The sequence below is a fragment of the Harmonia axyridis genome, chromosome 7 (genome assembly GCF_914767665.1).
Source record: "Harmonia axyridis chromosome 7, icHarAxyr1.1, whole genome shotgun sequence".
Classification (NCBI taxonomy): Eukaryota; Metazoa; Arthropoda; class Insecta; order Coleoptera; family Coccinellidae; genus Harmonia; species Harmonia axyridis.
Genome location: NC_059507.1, coordinates 6,324,925 through 6,351,813, shown reverse-complemented (window position 1 = coordinate 6,351,813; position 26,889 = coordinate 6,324,925). Strand labels below are relative to the sequence as shown.

The window sequence follows — 26,889 nt, the reverse complement described above, 5'->3', positions numbered from 1 at the left end:
TTTTCAATGCTTTTATAGACTTTATTATCTCAATAAAACACAATTGAATTATGTGACAATCTTGAAAGTTCATAGATATTGGGAGATATAAAGGCAACATTTATCCAAATATTAGAGAAACATACTAAAATATCGTAATATGTTAAATTCTATGAAAGCTTTTTACAATCATCAAATCTATATTACATGCAGTTTATCCCTATAATAAGTTACAAATTTTTCAGGCCAAAATAACAATTAATTCTATTTTAGTTTATAGTAAAAACACTGAGTTAATTTAACATTAAAATCCATTTTGGTCCAACTTATTTTGTGGCAGGTTAACAATTAATTTAATTACTTTTTAATACAGTCAGTTTCATTATTAGGTGCAGTCGAAAGTTCTCAGTAACTGATCAGTCTGAAGTATCCCTTAATTCTAACGCAAATATCTGGGATTTTGATTAAATGGACGTTTATAAATAATCACAAGAACAGTGTACCCTGCTAATGATCACTTTAAAAAATTAAATTTTGCAAATATTTCTGTTCGATAGTTATTTGAAAAATTAATTATTGCACAATTATTACCAATTTGTATGTTACAAAATTTCGTTTGTTCATTCCTATGATCAGTTGAGATAAATTCAGTTTTTTCTTAAGGAATTCAACTCGAGCACAGCAAAATTTTTATGTTTCACCACTAACAAAATTTATGAAAGTTATAGCTTAATAAAGAGAATTGCATGAATCAAATATTCAAGCTTCGATCAGAAGATAGCATGAATATCAAGGCACTATAAAATATTTAAAAATGTTTTCAGTGAATATTTGCAAAAATTACAAATAATTCGAACTTTACTAAATTATACTACAATACTTCAAAAATGATATGTCTACTGTTTCCATTAGCAGCATACAAAATGAAGATCTTTTGAAAAGGACCAAATCGTTTATCTATGTGATAATATTTTATAATTTCACATCATTTCCCAAGTGGATAGACTAAGGAAAATTCAGCACTATTTTTCTCAAAAAATTTCAAGGGATTTGTTGAAATATAAAAATCTCAAAGAACTAGGTATATGTGTTAAATGTTCACAAAACATTTGGACTAAAAGCTCAAACAGCTAATGCTATTTTTGAAAACATTTGACAATATTGAAGATACTTGTATAGACATCACACTTTTTAATTTTTGTCTAGTTCTAATGTATTAGTAGTCACATATAATAAAGACTCTTTTTCTATTCTACACTAATGAAATTTAGGAATCAAATATTAAAATCTTGTAAATACTCTCACACCTTCATTATGATAGCTATATATTGACATGAACTATTCCAGTCTTATGGATATACAATGAAAACATCTACAAATTCAGTGAACTCAGAAATTATTTATGAAATACCATTTAGCAAATCATGTTTGAAATCCTATAAGTATTCATATCATAATAGTGTGTGAAATGAAAATCCAAACTTCGTATAAAAATAATTTTCAATAGTTCATTTTCTAAAAACGCGAAATTATTGACTTTAGGTGGTATTATTCATTGGTTCAAAAGTAAGATTTTAAGGCAAAAAATATGTTACTGTTAAGTTCTTTAGTTTATTATATATAATTTACAACAAAATGTTTTCAGTGTTGCACGTGTCTTAAAATGTAAAATATCTAATTGATTTCAGTAAATATTCCATTCAGTGATCGTAATTTATATCTAATCGCAATATGTGAAACCACTACCATCAACATATTTTAATAAGCGTTTCTAGCAATATATAAATATATAGAAATTGGTAACTTAAAAATAACCAACCCATAGAATATATACATAATGAACTAATTAGGCAAAAGCTTTTTTCTCTTTATGAATTTTAAAGATATCTTTTTATTTGTTAAATTGTGAACATTTTTGTTATTAGTGTTTTTGTCTATAAATGAATAATTTCTTCTTTCTATATCATTTTGCATAAATGGGGCACATTTTTGACTATTGGAAATTTTGCAATGAACAAAATTAACAATTATTTCATATCTATCAGATATAAAATACATGTGCTGAAATCAAGGGTGTTTGGGTAACATTATGAATTTTTTTAGATCTATACGATTATATCTTTGCGAAAATTTTGATTTTAAACGGAGGAAAATTTACGATACAATCTCAAAATATATGCTAACTCAAAAATTCGTTGCCCAACAGAATTTATTAATTATCCTGAATTATCATTAAAATTCAATATGATGCGTCATAGAGACAAACATCTATTTAATATATATATTTAAAACCCTGTGCATTGAGAGATTGGAGAAGAAATTATAAAAGTTAATATCTACAGTATTGTTCTGTTGATAAGGCAATATATGTCTATATAATATATTCATGTTCTAATAGCCATTATAAGATTATGAACTGATTAGAATAGCCACACGAAAAAAAAGCTTCAATTCATTTGATCTCAGTCAGATTTTTCATGACCACCGGATCAAAGCTAGAAGAGAAATTATTTCAACACAACACTGCAATTGAATATTTATTTGATTAAATGAAACTGTTTAGAAAAGAATAAAATTAGTGTGTAGGCATCGATTCTGATGGAACTCTGCAAAACAGGTAGAAAACAGTCCCCAATACTTTCAGAACCTATCATTCTATATTTCAATCGTTAAAGAATCATAAAACTGTCCAATATACACAAAATTCAAAGGAATCAGAATTAACCTGGAAAATTCAGTTTAATATTGACGTAACCTTTCCGGAATCCCTACTGATCAAAAAATGGTCCCCAAGTATCGATGAATGAATTTTTATGAATTCAGATGGGTGTGTTGAATAGAGTACATAATTTAATACTTTTGATATGTCGTTTATTTACCTCGGTGAATTTCTTGATCAGTAGAGACCTTGGTTAATTAGCTGTTTAGAGACAATGAAAACTATATACAAATTCAAATCGATCACAGAAAATTTCCGCATCAACACGCATCCTTTACGTATCTGAAGAGATGGTTGAGCGTTAACAAAAAGTTTTATCTTGAGGAACTCATTTGTGTAAGAAAATCTATACAACAACTTGCGTATTACAAAAGTTGGAAATATTAATTCAAATTATAAAGCAGAACAGTTAATTGCTAATATTATTCAGTAATCATCTCACTTTTTCTATTCTACACAATCCAAAAATATTATTCATTTGTACAATTACCAGATTACTAAACATGAAACCACTACTGAGATATAAAAACCATCTAAACTAGGATCGAAGGTTGATGTAAGGAAACACTAAAATAAAAATATCCTGTATTAGTTTGATATAACTAGATGATTATCATACTCGGCGAATGTTGAAATAATCAAAATGGATAAAATATGTACTTCCCTTCACCTTTATCATTTCAACATTCCTTTCGAATTGAAATTTTCCTTGGGAAGACTGAAAATTCACGAAACAACGAAATAAAATTATAATTTTTCAGAGTGGATGAAAAATCGTCAATAATCTTCAACAAACGGAAGACCCGATTAACGTTCAAATAGTGTTTCGAAACATTAACCATCTGAATATATACAATAAACCTACCATTAATTCTTTTTAATTATCACAACTATATTATGCCGATAACTCTATTGACGTCGAGAAACAATCAACAATATTTTCTGAGAAACATGCAGTGCGTATCATTAACGTCAAACATAGAGCCTACGCACTAAAGTCAAGAATACAGGCACATCAAAATTTCAACAGACTAAACCTATTCGTAATCACACTTGATGTAAATCAATCAGAGGCAATCCCACTGAAAATAAAACTAAATTATAACCAATTAGTTAATATCAGGTATAATCGAACTTTTTAAAATTTGATAAACTGATTTGAAGCACTTCAAAATTTGATACAATGTTCGTCAATCGCTATATTCAAAATTTATCAAATTAAGCTTCGTTCAAATCAATTTTGGTAAAAATCATCTCCAAAAAACATTCTCCCACCTTTTACAGTCAAATATAAAAAAGAAATATATTTAAGATAAAAATAAAGAGGATAAAGAATCGGTAAGTGCTAAATGAAATGAACAAAATTACTTAAATTCACAAATCAAAATAAAAAAGCTAGCTTCAATATAAATATAATATTCAGTTTGCAAGGATTTTAATCAAACTGATATCATGTAAATAAATATCATGACTCTAAGAGAACCTCAACTATCTGGAAGTAATGAACTATTTACAATGAAGAAACAAAATAATATATATTCCAAAAACTACTTCACTATAAAACTAGTGACTGAAAAATGCATGAGTTTTTCTCTGATAAGGCAGTTTTATATATTGAAAATTGTAGCGTTACTGAAAAACATACAGTGTGCTCTAAAATTCAGTTTTTGTATCTTCAATCATTTTAGTCAGACCTGTTATCTCATTCAAATGAATTATTGATATAAAAATTTGAAAATAATTCGTTATTCCGATAATTTTCAGATTCATCTCTCGAATTCGGCGCATTAAATCAACACTTTAAAAGCTAATACTAATTTCAAAATGTTTCAATCTTCAGCGAATAGGCTTCACTGGAACACCCTGTATGCCATTATTATAGTATGACCCCTAAAAACCCATAAAATATTAATACAATAAGTTATTATAAGCGAACTAATAGATCTAAAATCTCAAATTACAAATATACTCGCAAATGAGACGATACATTCAGAAGTAAAACACTACCGGTATGGTCTAGATAATCGCGAACAATTATATCAACAAAATTGAACAACAAAACTAAGAAAGGGGAAACCAGTTAAAAAGACGACAACGATGCATTATTGATTTAAAGTAAATTTGACTAGAAACAAAAAACGAGAATATTGATATTTCTCAAAAACGACTAGTAAGTTTCTGAAATGAGATGGAATTATGATTGAATTTCAAAAAGTGTTTTCAAGTGTCTTCTAACTGGTGATCATCCTTCCAATAATATACAAACTGTCTACAATAGTTGCGTTATATAATGACAACTAACAAAGATTGCACAAACATTACATTAGAAGTCGAATAACATTAATTAAAATCAAAACACCAGGGAGAATTATAAGGCAATGAAAAAAACGAAAATGTCTTGAACAAAACCCAATCAACTCAATTGTTAGTTGTTGAAAAATTACAAATTAAACTATGTTCACATAAAAAACTAATGATTAGAATCAAACAATCGATTTGATCATAGTTTTTGATAAAATCGATTGAATTGCTAAATAACCCTCCTCTATGGTATTCCAGAGATTAAAATCAAGAAGAACGTCGTTTCAAAGTGGTATGTAGTCCTTATTTCTACATACGACTGTTCAGAATAAACTTCAAAGAGTTTTCTCTTTATTCTGCAAACCAAAGGCTGGTTGGCTGAAATTGACGATTTTTCGCTGGGCTCAATGGTGCAAAACCGTATGGGGCTGCAGCAACCTGAGCATGAGATGGAAACTGCATGTGAGCAGGTAGCGGATGTGTGGCATGGCTAGCTAATACAGGTCTAGCACTTGCATGATGTGCTGGAGGTGGTATAGCACGGCTGTTGAAAAAAAGAGTAATCATCATTTGAGACCTAATTATATTTAATCAAAAAGATAATTTAAAAGATACAAATACTTTCATTTGACTTCTAAGTGACCAGTTTTAAATTAAAAGTATTTTTTCAAAGGGAATTAGGGATTTAGGATATCTTTTAAATAAATGTTTCTATTTTGAATTCTCTTAAAATATTAGAGTTTCACCTGATGAAAAATAAGATAATTATTGAGAGAACCTTATTGGCTTATAATAAAAGTTAATTATTTTCTCTATATTTAAATGTAACAATATATTTTGATCATATTTTCACTACTCATTCAGGGTATGGTCCGGTTACTAATGGTTTTCAGTGTGTCAGGTAACCTGCTTCGTATTTACGGACCGCTTGACACTTATCAATGATCAACTTAATTTTTCATTGACAGATTTTGGAGGTTATAAATGGTTGATCTCTTTTAATTTGTAAATAACTAATTGTTCTTAATGGCTCTGAATAGTATTTGTTTCATAATTAAAATAATAAAATGTTTGAGTGTTAGATGTCATGGAAAATATTCATAAACAATAATCTGAAAATTAAAATGACAACTGCCAACCGGAGTGGGCGTGGTTACCGAACCTAACCAGAATAAAAGTATGGTTGCTCTGGTGACAGATAACTCACCGAAGTTTGAGGAAATAATAACTGGTTTTTGAGGAATTTGACATATACAGTCCACCAACTCACTAACCATTGTAACCAAGGTGATATACGGACCATACCCTCACTGAGAATATGACAGGTTTCAAATATAACGCTACAATCATATACAGATCTTTCAAGCTTCTGATGTTATTTGATGAACATTAAATTGACTCTTTGATTTTCTGCACCTTTCATACCAATTGAGTGACAGCATTGTCAGAAATATATTATCGCGTTTTTTAGAATAAAGGCTCTGAATATGAACATCTGGAAATTATTCCAATTTTTCACTGCAAATTTGACGCAAGTTCCGTTATTTCTAAATTACCTCATTTTTCTCTTTGTGAAATATAACAACCAGCCCTAAAGAATACATATATGCTAGACATTAAGAAACAAACATGCTCAAGCAACATTAGAAATTCCAGTTCTCTAAACAATAGGGCATATGTTGATTATAACTTTCCTATAATCAGGAAATAGTGAAAATTCACTATTCACATATACTTTGAATGTTGTCAGATGTTTTTTAAGGCCTTTAAGGATGTAAGATTTCAAGGAATTATGAATTATATATGGATTTTGTATAAATATCCAAATTTTGTGAAGTTTTTCAAGTTCAAAGTGAATATATTTTACTTGAGTTGTAGTAACCGCACTCTAATACACAAAATTTTCATAAGAATTCAAAGAAGTGTTTTTACTACAACTTCACTATCCAAATTCTTTTCTGTGCTGATTATGATTGTAAAATTGCAACCATTTTATTATGAATATTAATTACCTACACCATTAGATAATAAGGTAACTGAAAAATAATGTCAACTTTTTATTGGAAATTGTACCATTCATTTGAAAATTATTTATTCACAAGCTGATCTATACACAACTCAACAATTTATAAGTTTACACCAAACATAAATGAACTCCATTTAAGAGTAGTTGTAACTATATAATCAATAAATATATTATTGAATAATATTGAAGACACTATTAGTCATTGAAACTTTGAAGATCCTTTTACAACTTCAAGGAATGGTTGAATTTAAATTCTCTGGAGGAATTAAAAGTAATATCCTCATTCTAATAAATCAATATGATATTTTGATATTTGAAGTTTGCTGTAGCAAACAATTTTATGAAATATTTCAAGTTAAATCACTACTACTACCACCAATATTATTCCTCCAAAAAATCTTAGAACAAAAATATCACAATATATACATCAAGATTGGCTAACACTGATTTACAGCTATAGTGTGTATTTAGTTAATGGCAATGGCATGCTATGATGATGAATATGGAAATTAAGCTTTCAAGGATACAAAAATTCACTTTGATTACTATTAAGTTGTTTGAAGGTTAACTCTATAGCCAGTTCAACTAAAATCATACACTTGGAACAGCATTATTGGTTATGCAAGTGCGAACTGCATTATGTATATTGATAATATTTTTCACTAAATTGCTTGCACTGTACTGAAGAAAACAACTTCGTTACAAATGGAACAACACCCTAGGCCTAGCCTTCTAAGATATGAAATGTGAACACAATTTTGGGGATACCAGAAAACGAACAAATAATTGGTATGTGTTGGTATGATGTTATTTAACTGAAAATATTAGCTAAACTTTTGGTGGTAATGAAATTAAGTGCTTCTCATTGCTCCCAAGTAACCGTTACTTTCACCTACCTATCTAATGCAGTGAACGATTCATGATGAAGTAATTGAGGAATGAAACTTTCAGTAAAATTTGCAGTGATTTAATTTGGATGTAATAATTAAAAAGGTTTTTTTTTTGTTAATCTTGATATTCTGGCATAAACACCTGACTATCGGAGAATTCATAAAATTAAGAGTTCAGGATTGGAATTTTTTTTTGGTAAGAAACTGAATGAATTAATCTGATATTTCAAACTCAATATTCTGTGGAAAGAAAGTATATAGCCGATACCTTTTGAAGAATTACACCAAGGATGGAATGCAGAATAATGAAGTGCAAGTGAAATACCATCATTTAAGTATTTGTTGAATCCTTGCTGAATACTAGTGAATATCTTCAAGATTAATGAAGAATTCAAATGATTACAATTAATGAGTCAGTGGAAGTTTCATCAAACTCATAATTATTAGTATGTCTAATAACTATGAAATATTAAGGCAATCAACCTTACAGTTATCGCCAATTAAGCTTTATTTTCATCTATTAAAAAATTTCAAGAAAGCTAATAAGTTCATAATGATTCAATTCAAAATAACTTTTAGCTGAAGAAGTCTAGAAGTTGATTTCAATAAAATCAAAAACTTTTACTTTTTCTTATCTCTGAACACTGTCCCATTTAAAAATAAGGAGAATAATTAGTATTCCAGGTAGCAGATTTTAGTTGGCACAGACTATATCAAATATATATGTATCAGATTGAATAAAATCAAAACTAAGCATCAACCACAAATCACATTCTAATTACATATTAATATTTTTTTTAAGCTCTAATTGAACCCCCACCACAAATGATTACCCATTGTGATGAATATCTATTTGTTAAAATATCCAGTTTCAATTTTATTCAATTAAAAAAGATGAAAAAGAAAGGAAAAAAATTGAACCTTGAAGCAAAATTATTAGTTGAAATTAAATAAATGCCCAGTTTATTATCAATTCAACTTTGATAATTAAAAAATAACCACAAAATAATATCTATTCAACTTTATGGTCTCTCTGAATGCAGCAAAACATTTGTAATCATTTGTTACAAATTTTGGAAAGGAAATATTTACAATTAAATGAATTTCTAATTCGAAAACAAAATCACCCTTAACCTAAAATTATCAATTTTCTGTCAAATTTAGAAAAAAGGATTTCCTGAATTAAGCTTTCGTTTTTTCGCAGGCACACTGAAAGAAAAAAATTACAATAGGTTTTAGAAGAACAAAATATGTTTGATCAGAAAAACACTATTTGAAAATTTGTATGATTAAAAAGTTCACTTACTGAAATTTCGTTATTCATGTTGTAATAAATACATATTTGAAAAATTACAAAATAATTGACCGGGTCATTATTTACAAGAAAATTTTAATGGCCAAATTATAGTTGTTGGATTGAAGACCACATAGATAAAAAATTAATGAGTTAGGTAAAAATTAAAGTCGACACCAAAGCACAAGCATAGTAGAATAAAAATGAGATAATCCCTTGGTCCATTTAATCTTTTCGAAGTGACTAAGCTTAAAAATTATGATGCAATTCTACAAGGAACACGGTGTGAAAAAAAAATGTAACTTACCCATTAGGTGCAACCTGATGTGTGGTAGGTATGTAAGCAGGCTGGGTAGTAGTTACATAAACTGGTCGCCGGTATAATTCTGTCTGATGATAGAGAGGTTGTCCAGCAGCAGCAAGAGGATGCTGAGGCGATAATCTAGGTGCACCACCCAATGGCTGCGGTGACAAATGAGAGTTGCTGTGCCTACAAAAAAAAAAAAAAAAAACATTAAATATTTTCCGTTACTACTTAAGGAATAGGGTGCGAAGAACAAACTACTACTCGAAATGCAGGCTGGCAAGAAAATATAGCTACTGTAAGTGAAAGTGTTGAAGAAGATTCAAATTTATTCATTCCTCGGCGCGCACAACATTGGGGCCTCTCTTACGTCGCGCTAGAGTCATTGTATTGTATTGTATGTATGTATGTATAGGGTGTTTTTTTCGAGGTATATAACTTTAAGTTGGCATTACTGTTCAAGATGGCGACCGATTTAACAGCTGTCAAGTGATTTATTCTCAGTTTGGTTTGGCAATTCAACATGAATAGACTCACGCCTGAACAACGCTTGCAAATAGTGCAATTTTATTTCGAAAATAAGGGTTCTGTGCGGAATACGTATCGCGCACTACGTCCATTTTATTTTGTTTAGCGATGAAGCGCACTTCTGGTTGAATGGCTACGTCAACAAACAAAACTGCCGCATTTGGAGTGAAGCTAATCCTCAAGTGTATGTCGAAACACCGTTACATCCAGAAAAACTGACTGTTTGGTGCGCTTTATGGGCTGGTGAAATCATTGGTCCGTACTTCTTCAAAAACGATGATGGCCAGAACGTTACAGTCAATGGTGATCGGTATAGAGCCATGATTACTAACTTTTTCATTCCTGAATTGAACAACCATGATGTCCAGGAGCTGTGGTTCCAACAAGACGGCGCAACATGTCACACAGCTCGTGCCACAATCGATTTATCGAAAGGCACGTTTGGTGACCGCCTAATTTCACGTTTTGGACCTGTGAATTGGCCTTCAAGATCTTGTGATTTAACACCGCTAGACTACTTTCTTTGGGGCTAAGCCACAAACCCTTGACCATTTGGAAGACAACATTCGCCGTGTTATTGTCGATATACGGCCACAAATGTTGGAAAAAGTCATCGAAAATTGGACTACATCCGAGCCAGCCGTGGCGGTCATATGCCAGAAATCATATTTAAAATGTAATGCCACAAGATTATCTTGCGGATAAATAAAATTCATGTCAATCGAATAATCCATCGTTGTTTTATTGCAATTTAAAGTTCTATAGCTCTAAAAAAAACACCCTTTATTATTATAATGAAATTATCGAACCAATTCATATATATTCTTCTTACTTATGAAAATCAGCCAATGTTGTGAGAAAATAAAAACTTAAACATTATAAACAGTTTGGAAACTAACCTAACCTTTGATAAGTACTTTTTTATACCCAACGAGTTATCTTAACTTCAATCGATTAGAATAAAAACATCACGCACCTGTAGGACTGATGGATAGCCTGTGACGGCCCCCAGTTCTTTGCCGGGGCCAACAAATGCTCTCTTCCAATTGTCAATGTGTCCCTCGACGTATGAGCGGCTGGCGGTTGTATATACTCCTTGTGACTCGAGCTTGGTATACTGTAATCCCTCAAATTCACCGCTGGAACAGCAGAATGACGCCGATGCGAACTACCATTACTACAATTCCCATGAGAGTTGGGGTTATGAGCAGTAGGTGGAGCCCACGACACTCTCTTATCGTTACTATAAAGAGAACAGTCCCTTAGAGGCGAATCGCTTTTCAAATTTACATCTGAATACCTAGACGAGGATCCAGAATATCCCGGATGTTCTTGACTGCCATAGTGATAGTTTGGATGATTGTTCGTGGCAGATGTATCTCTACAAGCCGAAGAACAATGCTGATCGTACTCGTTACGATATTCGCACGGTTCTTGCTTAGGTGGAACGTTCAGTATGCATTCCGATTGAGCCTTGGCAAGTAGCCTTTTCTTTTGGGAAGCCGGAGCAACATAGCTATTGGTCGAAGATGGAACGGAAACGTTGGACTGTGAACAAAAAGAATGGGAGGAGTTTGGTTCGTTCTTGACCACTTGAAGGTGGGGCTGCTGTTGAGTGTGGTGGTTATTATTGTATTGACTGTGGTGCTGATGATGATGCGGCTGCAAAAGGAATTTTATTCAAGTATTTCATTCGTTACAATTGAATTAAGTGTATTTAAAAACTGGACGTGTTATATTCAACATTTTCTTGGCAAAATCTTGGCTTGATGAAGAGTTTCCGGGGTCTGCACCAGAAAAATTAAACATCATTGATTGGTATGCCGAGTTTAAACGTGGTGAAATGAGCACCGAAGACGGGAAACGCTGTGGACGCCCAAAAGAGGCTGTCACCGACGAAAAAATCAAAAAAGTTCACAAAATAATTTTGAATTACCGTAACGTGAAGTTGATCAAGATAGCAAACATTGTGAAGATATCATCTGAATGTGTACATCATATCATTCACGAATATTTGTACATGAGAAAGCTATGTGCAAAATGGGTGCCGCGCGTGCTCACAACAACATATTAATGATTCTGCGCAGTGTTTGAAGTTGTTTAAGTGCGATAAACCTGAATTTTTGCATCGATATGTGACAATGGATGAAACATGGCTCCATTATTTCACTGCGGAGTCCAATCGACAGTCAGCTGAGTGGACTCCACACGATGAACCGAATCCAATCCGAGAAAAAACACAAGTCAGCTGGCAATGTTATGGCAGCAGTATTATGGGATGTGCAAGGTATAATATTCATTGATTACCTCCAAAAGGCAAGACCATTAACACCGACTATTATATAACGTTTTTGGATCGTTTAAAGGATGAAATCGTTAAAAACGGCCCCATTTGAAGAAAAAAAAGTGCTGTTTCATCAAGACAATGCGCCGTGTCACAAATTGCGCTTCAAATTGATTCTGCATCCACCGTATTCGCCAGATCTGGCCCCCAGCGACTTTTTCACGTTCTCAGAAGAAGTAATCGCTGAAACTGAGGCCTATTTTGAAGGGAAAGACAAATCATACTACAAAAATGGTATCGAAAAGTTGGAAGATCGCTATAACCCCTGTATCGCCCTCGAAACCAACTTTGTTGAATAATAAACAGAATTTTGCCAAAAAAATGTGTTTTACTATGATATTCCGGGGACTTTCCAATTGGCCTGTTAGATGTCCATGGATGCCAATACAAAAATATCAAAAGTGACACTAAAACACTTCTCCAATATTGGCAATGACTTTAGACAAGTGCATAGATTACAACAACTTTCAACTCACCTTCGTTGAATTCCTTTCTTCATTATCGCTATCACCAACTGAAACACAACTGATAACGTTCTTACGATGACCGTGGCTGGTGTTGTGATGTTGAGATGACGGCTGAATACTGGTCACTGTTTGTGAATGACGGTTGGTCCCTACTTTCTTGCCGGGTGACGCCTCCTCCTCGCTATCAGATATAGTAATCACAGATACTGAAGGTGAGGGCGTGTCTTGAATTGTAATCGTGTGCTGTCTAGAACTTGCTACAGGCTGATGATAAACGGATCTGTGATCTCCGTGATCGTTTTGCTGCGTTAAAGAAAAAGCAAGATGAATATATTTGACGATCAAGTACTTCGAAGGGAGGTCTTTTTACCCATACATAACACTTATGTTCAAGTCTAATGAGGAATTATATTAAAGAAAATTTGTTATGGAATAGAGTTAAAACGTCACATTTCAACCTTTAATTTAAAAAAAAGGAAAAATAAATAAGTGAATTCAAAATTTAAAGAATTTCGTTTCCATTGCAACATCAACTGCAGATAACACTGTTAGAAAACGACATCAAATGTTGATTAGATAAAGTTTAAATTTGTATTTGAAGATAACCCAAATTGCAGAGCATTCCCCGTTGTAGACAATGAAACACTTAAATATATGATCAAGATGCATAGAATCCCTGGTGTGTACTGATTCGATTTTGTTTCAGACTTTTTGAGATATCAACCTGTTGCTTTGGTGTTCTGCTTCACCAGAGTTCTTTAAGGTGGCGATCTTCAGAAATTTTCGAATTCCCGCTATCTGCCTGGCGCCGTTTAAAAATGAAATACTGATTTAAGACTTAACAAACTTTCACAATAAATTACAAGGTCACGAGGACCGAGAATCGAGAGAAATGTCAAATATAAACGATGTATGCGCCATCTGAAACAGTTGCGATCCTTCGATATCAAGTAGGTATAAATCTGAAAAATCTCCCGTTTTGTCTGAAACTATTACAGGTATAAGTAGACACACCAGGTTTTCTATGCATCTTATATACAAGGTGGCCATTTGAAAACGAAACAGACGAGATTACAGACGAAATAAAGTTTTTCGATAGAAATGCTCGGACAGGTCGATTTCTGTTTCGAGGGGGACAACTTAAGATGTAGGTTACGGACGCATAGCGCTTCAACCCTTGCTGCTACAACACCCACCCCCAATTTTTGAATAGGGAAGATGGGGTGAGTGATACCTCAATTTAAAGGTATTTTTATACTGATTTCAGCACAGTAATTGTTTTTTTCATTTTATGCATTAGTTCTCGAAATATTCATGCGTTAGTTAGTTAGGAAGGAAGCCACAGTCATGGTTGTTTTGAAGCTCAAAGTGCCGATTTTCACAAAACACTACCAGTGCCATGAAAACACCACTTCATTTTCAAATACTTAGTTAAGAATATTTCGAGAACTAATGCATAAAATGAAAAAACAATTACTGTGCTGAAATCAGTATAAAAATACCTTTCAAATGAGGTATCACTCACCCCATCTTCCCTATTCAAAATTTGGGGGTGAGGGTTGTAGTAGCAAGGGTTGAAGCGCTATGCGTCCGTAACCTACATCTTAAGTTGTCCCCTTCGAAACAGAAATCGACCTGTCCGAGCATTTCTATCGAAAAACTTTATTTCGTCTGTAATCTCGTCTGTTTCGTTTTCAAATGGCCACCCTGTATAATATATCCTTACCTGACTCTGTGGCTGAACTGTCTGGTGCCATTGCAAGCCAGCTGGACTATGATTTCTTCTACTGCTGGTGGAGGCGTAAGGATTCATTTGTTCGCCAGGTGGCGAGCTCTCTTTGACTCGCTTCTTCACAGGACTCAGTTGTGTCTGTTCTTTTTTGTCGTGTGAACGATGGTGAGATGGGATCTAAGTTGAGAACAAGTGATTGGTATTACGAATATATTTAGGACGATTAATTCAGAATGGAATTACTATAAACTAATTAAAATTGCTGTTACTATTTTCGTTTTGATACAATGATAGCTATTTCGTAGAGTCCAATGAAAAGTAAAAGCAGGTAAGAAAGTGGTTTGCTATTTTTCCTCATTCAACACGTGGACTCTCCCAAGCATCACATACGAGTGCCTACCTTCTTTTACACTTTTATTTTTTTTAAATGAAAACTGCTTCGATATAGAAATTCTAATTTTTTAGAGACATTATACAGAAAAGGTAGTTTATGACTTAGCAAACTTCTTTAAAAATAATAATAGTTCAACATCTTAAAGCGATAACTCACCATAAGATGATGCTGGAGATGATGAGAGCTATTTTGCTGCATGTGATGGTTCTTGGAGCTTCTCTTGCTAGTGTTCCAAGAAGTACTTCCATGATCCACCATTCCTGAATTGTAAACTTCTGCGGCCACATCGACAGGAAAAACTGGGCGTTGTTCCTGCAGTATGGCTGAAGAATCGACAAGAAGAGGCCTTCCCCATTCGGCCTCCGAAAGCAGAGGCTGTTGGATGGCCGTATGGGGAGGTGGCAGCTGTTGCCAAGACGATACGATCGCCATCTGTTGGCGACTCGTCGGCCACGTCGTTTGAACAGCATTCTAGAAGAAAAATAAGTGAAAGCTCAAAACATTCCTTGCAAATTGTTAAAAACTAGTTTTTTATAGATAATACAAGCGCAGGAGGCATTCTTCAACGAGTTTTCGAAAGAACAAGTGTTAGAATGAGCCTTTTGTATTATAAATCATTTTCTTAAATTCACTGAATTGTTATTGAAATAAATGGAATATTTTCATAAATATCTTTAGTGATTTTTGCGTTGAAAAATGTTGGTTAGTTGGCAGAACTGTTTACTGTATCTCAAATTTGACAGATGAATCTGTGACAGGAAAGTTCCAAGTACCAACATACAATAATGAAATATAACCATGACATTACTGCACGATTTTGTTCTACAAGGTATGGCAGAATGAACGGATTTGGCGCAGAATTAGAGAATAGTTATTTATAATACAAGTGCAGAAGGCATTGATATTCTTCCACGAGTTAAAAATTCAAAAACGAGCCACGAAGTGGCGAGTTTTGGAATGAACGAGTGGTAGAATGAGACTTCTGTACGAGTATTATACATTATTTTCTCTAATTCATTGCATTTTCATTGAAATTAATGAAATATTTCCATAAATATATTTTAGTGATTTTTGCATTGAAAAATGTTGGTTGGCAGAACTGATTTCTTTAAGGCAAATTGATGAATTGACAGATAAAGCCGTGGCGGAAAGTTCGGAGTACCACCATAGAATAATAAAAAATAACCATGAAAACTGTGCGTTTCTGATATATTCTCGCACGATTTTGTTCTACAAGATGTGGAAGAATGAACGGAATAACCACAGAATTAGAGAAAATATCTTTTGATACACTTACTGTCAAAAGCATTTGGCGTCCACTTGGCTCAACGACACTAACAGGTACATACTGTTGCTGTCCAGTCTGACCAAGTATCGGTGGTTGTATCTGTATCTGCGGTTGCTGTACTACTGTTACGTGTTTAGCAGGCGACCCACCCATACCTTGATATCCAGCTGGACATAGTATACTTGATACTAACTGATGCTGGAAAGGGTCAGCCCTAGAACTTGTGGCATATTGACGACCAACAGCTCTACCATTATAGATCTGATACTGCAAAAAAAAATGGAAAAGTTTACATTAAATCTTCAAAAAGAAAGATATTTATTTATTATCGCATCATGTAAAAATTAGAACGGAGAATGAAATTGAGGAATAAAATCAATTGAGCTTACCAAATTATCATAACCAGATCGGTCACGAACAAGTCTTTGGACCTGGTTAGTTAATTGATTGTTAATGGTAAACGTCACATTCCCATTTGAGCTAGGAACAAAATTAGCTACAAGGGAAGGTGCCTGCTGCGGTTGTTGATGATGGGTTGTAGTTGAGGAACTGTTAAAATCATTTCTTCGACATACCTGCAAATTATGAAATGGAAATTTACGAATTTCAATTCAGAAGTGAAATTTTCAAGGATAGAGACATTATTTACTTCAATATCAAATTTTGCAGAGGTATTTTGATACTGAACAACATTTAATTTCATCAAGACAAATAATTCTTTAATGACAGTAAGAAATGTTGAGTTGAAATGAGTCTACTTAATGATTCAATATAAATCAAATCATTGCAGTATTGTGTGAAAAAAAAAATTATTAGAGTTAATAATGTACTCACCTCCATCATTTGAACACTGGCTTTTACGTTATTACAATGTGCGTAATCAACTAGATGAGCTAAACGGACAAATGGATGGTTCAAAGCTTCTCCTGGTGTCGTACGACGCTCCTAAAAAAATTTACTTACAATCTGGTAAAACACACAATTCGAATACAAACAAAACTTGAAAACCAGCAAAGTACTATCACTTTTTAACGCACACTAATATTCCATGTTTACAAACCTGATCCATTGTAAGCATCCGTTTCAAAAGATCGATGAATTCTTTTCGATCAACTTTTTCTGCAAGTAACTGACCTCCTTCAAGATCAGTGGGAACATTGACTTGCCCGATATCATCTAAACAGTTGAAAATGTACTTTCTGGCTTCTTTGGATTTGATCCCGGTCTCCGCTTCGTGTTCTTCGGGAGTCTTCAAACGCCAGAAAGGATATGTACTATCCATGTCCCGATAGAAAAATTTAGTTGTTTTCGAAGCATTGTTCAGCATATGCTCTGTAGGGAGACCTGTTAAAAATTGGAAACTTGAGAATGTGAATATTTACGCTTTCAATAAACACCAAAACTACATATGTAAATGAATAAATTTAGTTTTTCTAATTCAACTGGAATGTTTAATATTAACTTACCCTGTGTCTGGCTGATATAGCGGATTTGGTCGTATTCAGAACTTCCTGGATATAGAGGCCATCCAAGAAAAAGTTCTGCAACAACACATCCTAGGGACCACATGTCGATGGCTTCACAAAAAGGTAGTCCAAGTATTATCTCTGGTGCTCTGTAATACCTGGACTGGAGATAAGTATTACAGACTGCCTTGCTCACATGACTGGCACTACCGAAATCAATCACCTTCACTCGATATGGCTGACGGACCGGATCTACTAACATTATATTCTCTGGTTTAAGGTCAGCGTGTATCAGACCAAGTTGCTGTAAAAAAAAAAAAAAATGATATTTTTTTATCAATAATCTAAGAATAATAAGCTTATAGATTAGCATGCAAATTTTAAACTATTAGCTATTATTTCCATTTTTTTATGGACGGAGAGAATTGAATTTGAGGACGGGTTTGTCATCAGATATTCGAACCTTATCGTTTGAGACCCTTCCTGGCTCAAAATTCGAAAATTACAGACATTGTGGTTAAATGATATACTGCTTTGTTCGGAAAATGGGCTGTATGAAATAAGAAATAGTATATTGTGCTACAAGTGGGGAAAGTCCAAATTTTCTTGCGACTGTGGAAGTTTGTGACACGAGCCTCAAAAGCGAGTGCCGCAAACACACGAGCGAGAAAAGGACTTTCTCCACATGTTGCACACTATACTTTTCCTACAACTGTACAAATTTCAATAATTCAAGTAATGGATTTGATTCAAATCAAAATGGCCTTCGTTGACAGTATGTGCTAATTTATTGTGTTTCCATAGAAACGACTCAAAAGCCCAATTTCATTGGTCTACCAAGCGAGGTGTGGGCAAAGTGCTGTGAGAAATAATATTTCCCACAGTATGAGCAATACATAGTTTTCAAATTGAGTAAGCTATGAAGAATATGCTACTTTTCATAGCAGTTGTAGGAAAAATTATATTATCTGTAGCGACACATTTAATGTGTCGAATTCTCCAACTGGTACCAAGAGTTTTTTTGGCTTTAAAATTCATGAATCAATTCAAGAGTTCGGTATTTTCAGTTTTTATTTGTAACAGTTCAACGTCAAATATAAATAATTTTTTATCTTTCACTGTGTGAAATAATTGATAAAATTCCTTTCATGATTGAATTCAACTCAATTGAGTTCCTTGAAGAAAAACTCAGTTTCGTTAAAAAATAAATCTATCGACTTATCGCGAAAATTCTATCATTTCTGGGATTTTTACCCATTGTTATAATTGAAAAACACACTTGGTATATATCGAGAGAAAATAAATATGAGCAAATTACATATTATGGAATATTAAGTTCAAGTTCATAATGGACATAATATTTTACTGAAGTTATAATCCACAGAATCTTTACAAGCGTTTACCCAACGTTTGGAACACAATGTTGTTATCATCAGAAACTAAATAAAGGTTACTATATATGCGGTATTCAATGGTGCAACAGTGATATGAATGAGCGAGCGCTCTAAACCCTTGGCAACACGTCAGTACTTTCAACATTTTCTTTTCTCTAGTCTCCTTGAATTTTCTATGGTTTTGATGTCCCTCAAAAAAAAATCGATATCCTTCTCTACACGAAATTTTCCTCAAAGCTTGAAATTTTTCTTCATTTTCAAGCAAAACCTCAATCCGATCGATCTGTACTTTATTTTCCAATATTCATCTTGAATTTTCTATTGTTTTCATATTAACACCTAGAATCTCAACTCCATTATGTTCAGGGAAATATTGAGCGAGTTTTTTCGAAATTTTCTTGAATTTTCTATGGTTCTGGTTAAGCGATCAACATGAAATTATACACGAGGCGTGAAATTGCCATTCCACACCCAAATCCAAATTTTCATCTCGATAGAATCAACATTTTTCAAATTAACACGAAAAAAACATTCCGAGCGGCATATTTACGGAACCCCTAGCCAGATTTTGCTCACTAATGAACCTAACCGCGGTATTCGAGATCCGAACGTATCCTGAAGATATCAAGGTCCTAGATCCTTCCGTTCGAAAGTTATCCTGTATACGGCCGGTCATTAACGAGTCTAACCTAATCATAAGAGACCATTCACGGTTCAAAAATGATAGATCAATCTATTCGGAGACTAGCGCTCAACTAGTCAAACTAGGGTCAAAATCACCTGAAAATCAACTTTGAATGACATTGTATGGTATATCGTTGAATTCAGCGTTAAAAGTTATTTCGAAAAGTGTCATAAAATATACAGGTCCGAATTGAAAAAAAATGAGGTTGAGGGTGGTCCAGAGAGCACGAAACGTTGGATACGAAATCTGATTACGTCAAATTGAGGACAATTTACTGTCGAATAAAAAATTCCTGTAACATTTTTTGATAATATTTGAAATAAAGTGGGAAAAAAAGAAAAATCAAAATGACAGAATTTACTTTTCTTATGATATCTCAATAACCGGCCCTGATAATCTCGATTTGTTTGAACTGCTTGATAATTCTTCTATGCATGCAACTTTTTTTCCATTTGACCGACCTTCTAACTCTTATGGTTTAAAAGTTACCAATACAATCCCATTGAAAAAGTGGCCACCCTGTATACAAGAAGCCATTAGTTCAGGAGGTTGTAGAGACCTGTAATTTTAGTACATCAGAGCAAAGTTTCCTAATGATAAATCATGAATGAATGAATTATAACATGTAATCTTTTTGTCCAATTTCTTCATTATTTATTTCATCTAGATGGGTTATAATATATGCTTTAGTTGTCAATAAATCAACGAATGATGCAGATAGAGATATATTCAAAATATACACCCAAGTTCCTCACATCAGAATTTCGAATCGGCAAAAAGTTATTGGATTCAAGCGCGTAAGACCAGAGTCACAATAGAACTCAATAATAACAGTTCGAAATCCAATACCATAGTGTCGGCTTCTGCCCTGACCACTGGAGCTCTTGGTGGTTTCTTATCGTCTCCGCCCCCTGGCACGTGTGGTGGAAGGGGCGTGACCCTTTGTTGCGGATACAGGGAATATTTGACGCACAAGCCTTCCGATTCGTCAGTGCATTTCAGACCGGGTGGACAAGTAGTACACTGCGGTCCGGACTTGTAGATGGTGGCATTTTCCTTGATTCCTGGACCGTACACGCAGAAGAAGAAGGAACCTTCTGGAGAAGCCGACCACGAACAACCCAAAGCCAAGGTTTGATCGTGAATTATTTGGGCACCTCTAGCTACGTCTGCTTGACTTGTGGGCGAATACGGTTCAGAAAACTGTAGAGTTTCTATTTCTTTCGCCCAACCATCCATTATGGTTTTCCACAATTCTTCCAGAGGCTTGGTATCGCTGTAAGGAGATTCCAGGAAAGGTGAAGTGTTCATCTCCTCGATTTTTATCATGCCTATATTCATTCCAACCTCTGAGTAAGACTCTGTCAGGAGACAAGTCGTGGTGTCATGTCTACATTTCGCCGCCCAACACTGGGCTATAGCTTCCAGCTGGGCGTCGTACTCCAATCTAGGCATGCCCGAAGCCTTGGGCTCGCTCTTCAAGCGGTCTTTCCGTATGCTGTTGTGTTTATCGACGATGGTTTCCATCACTGACGGAGGCACAGGTCTCACCATGCATTTCCTATCTAGCATACAACCGCACACGTCTTTGCATTCTTCCTTGTCCTCGAAGCAGTAATTGAGGAACTCTGGTTTGTATACCCCTTGGTCGTATGATGGGTTCTCGGCATTTGATGCGGTGAATAACCACAGAACACTGATTAGAAATATGTGTACAGCGAACATTTCTGAATCCCGTAAATGACCGTAAAAAATGTTTAAACTTTCAGGAATAAAACATCAAATCTGACGTAAATTTATTTCAACTATGGGCTCTTGGATTTTCGGAAACTGTCAGAGGAATAATAGGCTTGAAATAATAAAATGAGAAGTGTTTGCCTGCGGTCGATACATTCTGACAATCGGGCTACAATCAAAGCATTGAGCACACATATCATCAATTCTAAGAATACTGAAATAGGCAACAATAAAAGGTCTGTTTAGTCTGGGTTCCCGGTCACTCGGGAATTAAAGAGAAGAGACCAACACACTTGCCAGAAAAGGATCCCAGAATCTTTCTGTGGTATTGGTAAATGTACCTTACAAGAAAGAGCTTCAGGAGAAGGAAAACCCTGAAAGAGAAACACTCTGGCAGAATTTTCCTGGGTTAGATCATTCCAGAAAGTTTCTTGGGAACCTTGATACTGCGAGATCTAAGAAGTATCTGGATCTTTGCAAGAATATGCAACACCTCACTGGATGCCTTAAAGAGCATTGCCGTCTGAGGAAACACCTCATGAGAATGGTGTAGATTCTGCGGAGAAGAAGAAGAAACTCCGAATCATCTGGTGACGGAAAGTCTCGCCATCGCTAGTCAACGCAAAGAATGCTTAGGACAAGAGATTTGTGGAAGTGAGGAAGTAACTCCTTCTGAAGCCATCCCAGATACTGGAGTTTATTAGAACTCTAGAACTGGAGGGCAAGCTGTAGACTACTATGACAGATCCGATGGGGACACAATAGATCATAAAGTTTCGAAACAGAAAAATCTTAATCAATTACTTTCATATTATAAATTGAATATTTCTTGTACCATTAGAATTAGGACTCCAAGTAAGAATGATTCCAAATGAGAATAAATTAAAGTACAAACACATACTCCCCTTTTACTAACATCTCAACACAGTATTATATTTTCATTTTCATGGTAGAATTTCATAGTTGGTCAGTTATCACTTCTCTCAAATTTGATATTTGATCCATAACCTTTGAACTCAATTTATTAAATCGTCAGTTGAAGTAGAATAACAATTGTATGCAGTTTACTTCCTTTGTTTCCAAGAAATATTCTATTCTGTGAAGAGGCAGTTTGTTTTTAATTATTCACTATTAAGATGGAGTAAATTATTCATGACAGTACCGAAAATCAGATCAAGTATCTAGAAGAAAAATTGCATTTACCCAATTTCTTCATGTGAATATATCTTGCACCATATGAAACTTGTAAACTATATTATGGGAATTACGAATTTATAGGAAGACAATGACTTGTGTCAATCAATGCACCAGAAAAAGTTTTTCCGAAAATCAATTGAGCTCTTAGAAATGGTGTTATTATCTACAATTTTCGATATTAAGTATGTCCAAAAAGTAGTCGACATACGAGCCACATAAAAATATACGTATGAATTTATTCAGATTGCGAAAATCGTCTTTTTCATACGGATAGATAATTCATATTGCAAAATATCTGTATTTGAATATCCACTATAACAAATCACTTAAAAAAAATTTACGGCGTTCCGATAAAACCAACTGAAATAAAAGTTAGTCCCCTTTAATTCAAAAAAATCATATGAAAGATGACAATATCAACGTATGAATTTCACCAAATGGAAGAAAATAACCGCTGCAAAACTGTCTAAACCGTACGATATTCCCGCCGAGGAAACTGCAATTCTTGGTTGCGGTGATCTGGCCTGTTTCGGAGGTGGTTCAGTGGTCTCCAAGTAGGGCGCGATGTAATCAACGGATTCTTCCCTCGTTAGGGCGCCACGTTGTTTCTCCTTCTGCTCCTCCTCTTCTGCCTCTTTTTCTTTCTCTTGCTGCTCGCTCTGCGCGCTCTCCTTGCAGAGGAACTCGAAAGGCTCCTTGTAATCGCACTGGTAGCCTTCGGTGCAGGTGGAACAAGCCTTGCCGGTCTTGTAGATCTGCTCGCCCTGTCTGGGACCTCGTGGTGCGAAGCTGCATACGAAGATCAACGAAGGCTGTTCGCCAGTGGTTCCTGTAGGCACGAGGCGTGACCAAGCGCATCCCACACGAAGGATTCTATCGGCCAATATTTGGGCGTAACTGTGAACGTCTTCGCCTTTTTTCCCAGCCGGTAAACTGGAAACCACCTCCGCCGTAGTCTTTCTAACCTCCCCAAGCCAAATCTGTATGGTCCTATCCCAATAGTCCAAGGGCAACTCGGTAAGATTGAGATCCAACGGTAGCAAACCAACGGTCTGCGTCGTTTCCTCGAAATAAGGAGTCCTGAAACATTCCGAGTACTCGTTCTCGCAACGTGCCGTCCAGCATTTCGATATCTCCTCGAGTTCCATGTCGTAGATCAGCTTCGGCATGCCGGAAGCCTGAGGCTCGCCCTTGGTCTGGACTGACCGGGCCGTGTTGAGAGAGATCAAGATCCTGTTTCGCACGTCCGCGTTCATCTCCAGCAATTCGCAGTTTTCGTAGATGGCGCAGTCGCACACCGGTTTGCACACGTCTCTGGTCACGCAATACGGTATAAAGGATGGCTTCATCAGGGTCTTCGTTTTTTGCCTCTTTGCTTCCGCCGCTTTGGTGGTTTCGACATCCACCGTAGTAGCTTCAGAGCTTGTCTCTGCTCCATCTTCCGCGACTACCATCGCGCACAACCATGACAGTATCAATGCTATTAGCACTGATCTCATTTTTATAAATGCGTAATTCAAGATCAATACGAATTTTTTCTATTAAAAAAAGTAATTAACATATCAATCTGACGTTTCTGACGAACAACAAAAAACGAATGTCTAGCATCACTTGATCTTGGAAGTGAAACATTTCCAGGACAACAAATACACAATCTATTTGTTGGTTGTTGCCTTTGCGCGTTTCATTCTTATGGTTCGCTGTGAAAATTATTATTATTTCCACTTTATTGAGTTTCTTCTATCACAGGATTGTCCCAAATGAATGCAGTTTCCTGTGGAAATTGAATCTACTATGCGGGATTCATGAAAAAACTCGGAAATCAACTAATAAATCTGATAATCAATAATAAGAAAAGCGCTGACGTAAATTCAGGATATTTTTCGCTCTTTTTGAAATTAGTAATTTTTTCAGGGAATTATAATTACTCGATTAACCTGCAAAGTGACATGCCATGAAAACATAGAATAGTGTGATAATTTCAACACAATCATTTATCACTATTTCGCAACAATTTTCTTGAGGAACGCAAACGCATACAAAATAATAAATGATTTCTTAGAAGCTTCGGTTTTTCCCTTAATGCAATTATACAATACGAGAGCTGCAACCCCTAGAGGAGGTCTAACGATAATTGATTTTTCATAAATATATTCGAAAGAAGTGAAATAATCAATTCGAATGAGGGTACCAAAATAATTAATTTCCATTTACTATATTTTTTTTCTTGGAAATGGTACCCTTGATATATATTTGACAAAATACATACTTTCTTTTTATAATTTCTATTTCAAATTCTCCTATTTCAAAAGAATTTTAACATAACGTGACATGCAATAAGGAATGATATATTGTATGTAAAAGAAGATTTGCACTCATCAGTGATCAATACTGTGGATGATGTACTCTTAAGTTTTTGTTGATTTTTATATCTTTTAGTTCAAATATGTTGTTAGAAATTGATTTTGATTTGTGGAATTATTTGAATACCGGCTACTGTAGTATATTTTGTTTATTTAGAAGTCTCGTACAGGCTCACGCCTCTGTGATTATATGTTTATACCCTGTAGCTTACAGAATAAACCATATTATTATTATTATAAATATTTGGAAAGAAAGATGAAGGGAAATATTTCAAGCTCACTGAATTATCTTTACTTCCATTTAATACTGTTTTGTCAACTAAGTTGTCATCACCAGAAACTGAAATTTACCAACTCAATAAAGAAATTTAATTTCTGATGAAAAGGAATAAATAAAGATTATGTGATAAGGAGAGTGAACTATTTCAACCTTAGTAAGATGACAATATGACACACAATACCAAGGTTTACACGCAAACATTGCTTAGATAGCTTTTTGAATGAATCAAGGAAATCCAGACACAAACATAAAGCGTCATATTATTCAAAAACATCTCCGGAATAAACTTCAGATTAATGTAAAAATTCATTATCAATAAAACAAATGTTTTTGGCATTAATTTGAGCTATTCAGGAAATTATCTCGCCTGTGAATTTAAATCGACTAAAATATTATTCGCATGATTTCGCTTTCTGGAAAATAGGTTCATTTACAATAGGCAAACATTCAAATCCAAGTCCACACTTGAATTCTCATATTTTAATATCAATACAAAAGACTCACCTTCAATTTCAGCAACGCTGTCAGTACTTGTTGTAAGATCGGTCTTATGTATTTTAGAGGCAGGGGGCTAAACTTATTCTGCTTCAAGAAGTCGTATAAGTTTTGCTCCAACATTTCGAAAACCAGGCAGGTATGATGTTTGTGTTGGAAACATTCATATGCTCGAACGAAATTGAATTCATCAGCATTTTCCTGACTTAATCTTGACAGAATGCTGACCTCTATCTGACCCTGTTAGAGAAATTAATAAAAATATAGTTTACATTATGGTTGTAGCGGAATGGGGAAAAATTTTCATTTGAACTATCATCATAGTTCATTTGAACTATTACCATAGTTCATTTGAACTATTACCATAGTTCATTTGAAAATTTCATTGAAGATTGCTATACAATCTTAACTGGTTGTGTAAAAATGGTGAAAATTTGATAAGGGAATTGCACGGTCCATGACATTGACTATGTTTAACTAGTTTTGAGTACTCACCTGTCTAGCATAAGACGGATGATTTTTGAGGATTTTAATGGCGACAATTTCGTTAGTGCCCTTTTTCCAGCATTTAACCACTTGGCCGAAGGTTCCTCTACCCAAGAATTCGAGCACCTCATATTGGTTAGCCATAGAAAAAAGGACTTCATGTTGAACGAGCTGGTAGTCGCCATCTGCGCCACTACCTGAACTTGCTGAAATTGAGAACCAACATGTATTTACAGAATTCTGACATCCTAATAAATCATTTTTTCTTCAATATAAAGAATATTTTTTATTATTCATGAACATATGATAACATAAATGAATAGATGAAAAAAATTTAATGTCTGACATCTCAACTCTCGATTATACTCAAAATTAGGCTGCTATAACAATTCTTATTTGGAATGAAACAGAAAATATTGCTTTACCGCCCTGCTTGTTTATTCTCATGTACAATTCATTTAATATGCATTTACTCGCCAAATTTCAACTCGGTGGGTATTCTGTTTGAGTTGTCTATAGT

At 34.3% G+C, this 26,889-nt stretch overlaps 1 protein-coding gene across 5 annotated transcripts in view; it reads right to left on the bottom strand.

Moving 5' to 3' along the window:
* LOC123684084 (homeodomain-interacting protein kinase 2) overlaps positions 1 to 26,889 on the bottom strand; it is a 33,239-nt gene continuing 6,350 nt past the window's right edge. For 2 of the 5 annotated variants that reach the window (XM_045623199.1, XM_045623200.1), the window contains exons 4-17: positions 26,379 to 26,575; positions 25,893 to 26,123; positions 17,733 to 18,036; positions 17,327 to 17,610; positions 17,101 to 17,211; positions 16,656 to 16,841; positions 16,276 to 16,533; positions 15,135 to 15,449; positions 14,579 to 14,761; positions 12,862 to 13,155; positions 11,342 to 11,703; positions 11,018 to 11,284; positions 9,517 to 9,699; positions 1 to 5,543 (exon numbers count right to left, since the gene is read on the bottom strand). In XM_045623199.1, coding sequence (XP_045479155.1) covers positions 5,351 to 5,543; positions 9,517 to 9,699; positions 11,018 to 11,284; positions 11,342 to 11,703; positions 12,862 to 13,155; positions 14,579 to 14,761; positions 15,135 to 15,449; positions 16,276 to 16,533; positions 16,656 to 16,841; positions 17,101 to 17,211; positions 17,327 to 17,610; positions 17,733 to 18,036; positions 25,893 to 26,123; positions 26,379 to 26,575 — 3,368 coding nt within the window. In that variant the 3' untranslated portion in view covers positions 1 to 5,350. Of the gene's footprint in view, positions 5,544 to 7,043; positions 9,125 to 9,516; positions 9,700 to 11,017; positions 11,704 to 12,861; positions 13,156 to 14,578; positions 14,762 to 15,134; positions 15,450 to 16,275; positions 16,534 to 16,655; positions 16,842 to 17,100; positions 17,212 to 17,326; positions 17,611 to 17,732; positions 18,037 to 25,892; positions 26,124 to 26,378; positions 26,576 to 26,889 lie in introns of those variants that run through there. The other 3 variants (XM_045623203.1, XM_045623198.1, XM_045623202.1) reach the window with 3 other exon arrangements.